The sequence below is a fragment of the Pavona decussata genome, unplaced genomic scaffold (assembly GCF_977016875.1).
Source record: "Pavona decussata unplaced genomic scaffold, jaPavDecu1.1 SCAFFOLD_98, whole genome shotgun sequence".
Classification (NCBI taxonomy): Eukaryota; Metazoa; Cnidaria; class Anthozoa; order Scleractinia; family Agariciidae; genus Pavona; species Pavona decussata.
In genome coordinates, this window is record NW_028145514.1 from 3034333 (window position 1) to 3037995 (window position 3663).

At 38.5% G+C, this 3663-nt stretch overlaps 1 protein-coding gene across 1 annotated transcript; it reads left to right on the forward strand.

Moving 5' to 3' along the window:
* Positions 1-520: 520 nt before the first annotated feature.
* Positions 521-3013, forward strand: LOC146472697 (adenosine receptor A1-like). Its single transcript, XM_085119499.1, has one exon. The coding sequence runs from the start codon at positions 815-817 to the stop codon at positions 1820-1822; it is 1008 nt and encodes a 335-aa protein (XP_084975625.1). The 5' UTR covers positions 521-814; the 3' UTR covers positions 1823-3013.
* Positions 3014-3663: the final 650 nt, after the last annotated feature.

Consider the following 3663-nt stretch of genomic DNA (forward strand, 5'->3'; position numbering starts at 1 on the left):
TTGCAGGAAGTAAAGAGTTTACTTTTCGTAAACTGGCCTATTTTAGCTATAACCACAATGTCGAACGGGCTTTCTACATTTATTTATTTCCTTTTTGTGACTGGGCGGCAAATTTGCATAGTCAATTCTTCGACTCGCATGATATTTAACTGTCCGTTAATGACTATATTAAGTAATTTTAACATGTCTCCATTTTGACTCGTAACAATATCATTTAACATGAAATTATGGCTACTTCCTCCTATCTTTCAATATTTCTGCTTCAACTTACGGTATCCACATGCACTCACAGATAGCCTATATTTTCTTATTGTTCGTGAAAAGCCTCATTGGGGAAGTTCAATAAAGTGTGCATGCATGTATGTATGTATGTATGTATGTATGTATGTATGTATGTATGTATGTATGTATGTATGTATGTATGTATGTATGTATGTATGTATGTATGTATGTATGTATGTATGTATGTATGTATGTATGTATGTATGTATCTGTTCAAAATTTACTTCTCGTTTCCGCTTGCAATTAAAACTTGTTTTGACTTCAATATCTCTTCCGTCTTAAAGCAATATTTAAATATATGGACTTTTTCCAGCTGGCATTATATACATTAGTAATAAGGCTGACAGTTTTAAAACAACCTAAATCTGATACCGCTTTTTATTAAGTATCAGTCTCCGAAAATGGATACTCAGTTGGCACCGATATTTCCCTGATTCAAACACGTTTCATCCCTGTAAGAACAAGCAAATGAAGGTGGGGAAAAGTTTGTGATTCCAAGAGAGGAAGTCGAAAATTCTCCATCTACTTTGCCATGTTACTGTTCGAGAAAGACTGCTCCGATGTTCCTCCTCCGATGTTCCTTTCGTTCTTCACGGCAATCATTTCTATCGTCCTGACCTTCTGTACAGTGCCAACCAACTTTTTAATCTGCCTAGTGGTGTTTAAAGAGCGAAAAATACTTCTTCGAAACGCGTTCAACTGCCTGGTGGTCAACTTAGCATTCGCCGACCTCGTTGTTGGAGTTGTAGTGATGACGATTTCTACCTACGTTCACATCTTAGAAGCAACAACAAACCATCCTCATTTACCAGTTCTTCCAGTGGGCCCCATATCTTATTTTATTTGCTGTACTGCCTCAACGCTCAGTCTGACAGCAATGGCAGCTGAACGCTACATCGCTGTCGTCCATCCCATCATCTACAGAAACAGGATAAAGCAACGACACGCTCTCGTATCTTCTGTCTTTATTTGGTCTGCATCCATCGCGTTGCCGTTAGCTCTTTATTTCCAAGTCGGTTTCATTAAATACGCTTTCATTTTTGCCAATACAGCTATCGTTGCGACGTTGGTGATATTCTTCTTTTCGTATATCTCCATTTATCGCAAGCTCCACGCGCAGTTTGAAACGTCATCACAACTGCAATCGGAAAGCGGGCAAAGGCGAGCATTGGAACACGAGAAGCGCATCGTGAAGACATTTGTTCTCATACTGACGGCGTACCTCATTTGTTACGCGCCGTCAAGTGTTATAATCTACATTTTGAACTTCTGCCGAAGTTGCAGCTGCATAACAATTCACTGGCTTAGAGATCTTCAGTTCGTTTTTATTTTGATCAACTCAAGTCTGAACCCTTTTCTTTATGCCTGGCAGATTCCTAGCTTCAGAAATGCTTTGTTAGCACATCTTCCCTGCAAAAGAGAAAACAGACGTTTGAGCCAGGTGTCCCCCGATCGGCCGGTTGTCAGTGATGGATGCGAACGCATGAACAATTTGTCAGGAGTAGCTAGGACTGAAGGGGTGACAGAAACAAAACTCTAGTTTGCAAAATACTACATGTTTTAAAGTAGGAATCTTGACACAAACTTACATACATAATTGTCTCATTCCTTCGATGATTGCCTAATCGGAAAACAAAAGAAAATACTTAAGCTAAAAATGCCAAGAAGACCTGAACTATGAGGACAAAGACTTAATTGCCAAAAGTTACACTGTATAACGCGACTGGGCAGGTCAACTTACAGTTGCAAAATGAAATCCTTATTATTTTGCCAACACGTACTCGCAACAGAAGTGAAAATATTAACCTGAGCAAAAAACGCAGCCGTGTTTGCACAACAAGGAACATACACGAGATTGAGCTTTGGGTGATAAAAAATTGTTTTTGCGATACTTTGAAGTTTAATTTTTTAAACTCAGTTATGTCACCACGAAAACTGGAGCGCAGAAAAGTTGTTCTAAAAGCTTCAGGGTGGCTCTTCGTCATTAGACCGGAAAACCATTGATATCAAACGGAGAGGCCTGGAGTAGATTAATGAAGTGTTCCTGTCTAAGTGGAAAAAAAACTCTCTTCTCTCTGTTGTTGACAATGTTCATGCCTGTATTGCGATGAGGACGTAAAGCAGTTCACCAAACGATATCTATGTAACACCTCCTTGATTTTGAGCTAGAAGTGGGTGGAGGCGAAGTCAAAGATGGAAAAGCAATCTTCGGCAATGCCTGAGGATTGTTTTTCCATCTTAGATTCCTCCTCCACCTGCTTCCAGCTCAAAATCGAGGAAGTGTTACATATTTATTGGGAGAAACCCATACTTAACAGGCAATTGTAATTTCATGTAAATCTTTCGCTAGCTATTTAGTAATTTTTGTCTACTCAGTAATTTTCTGTTCTGACGGTTCCTTTGTTATCCTCACGCCGTAATTAGCGAAATTTTTACTTTTCTTGTAACGTTGTAATTGGTTGGTTGTCATATTTATTGTCATGTCAGTGTAATTAGCTATATTGTATACTTCTTGTATTTATTTCACACCCACTAACAACTGAAGATGGATGAAGTTTTGTTCGACACTTTTTTACTCTAAGAAATGTCGTAACCTTCATAAAAATTATTTCAGTCATGCCAGCTGACTCTACGAAAATAGTAATTTTCATTATCAAGAAGAATATCGCTTGACGGAGGGCTGTTTAGAATTAACGTGAAACGTATCCTGTGTAATAAGATGCATCATCAATGTTGCTACTACTATTTTGTTTATTTTATTATTAAACAAACGAGATAGAAGTTCCCGACATTTTGAAACCATAGTTTGAAATAAAAATGTAGAATCAAAACGTTTGTGCCACGTTCCTTTTAGAGAAATACTGCTTTCAGTTCATTGTGATAGTTATTTCTTGTCCAAACAGGCGTGAAGAGAGACTTAAGCAGCAAAAAGAATGGAAGAAAGGGCAAGTAATGCTGTAACTACAACGCGACAGGACGTGAACGCCGATAAAGCAAGTAATCCCGCAAATGATGTGAGAGAGCGACTAGGGGTGTACCAAGTGTGAGCGAAAGTAGACCAGAGCTGTACGGACTCAAGGGCCGACTTAATAATTAGTAATTAGGCGATTAGTTGTAATTGACTCATCTGAATTTTCCTTTACACACAAAAACTATTGTGGTAAAGAAAATTGTATTCCGCTGTTGAAGAATTTGACAGTGTAAATGTACATTTTGGATTATGACACAATCACGCGCATAAGAGGACGCTAGCGCCCTCTGCTGTTAGTAATGTGGAGCAGAATTTACTAGCATCCCTAACATACCCTTTTTGAGGACACACGGGGATTATTCCGTTTTGAGACCACAAAGTTGTCATAATCTGTTTTAATGTCTACCAAA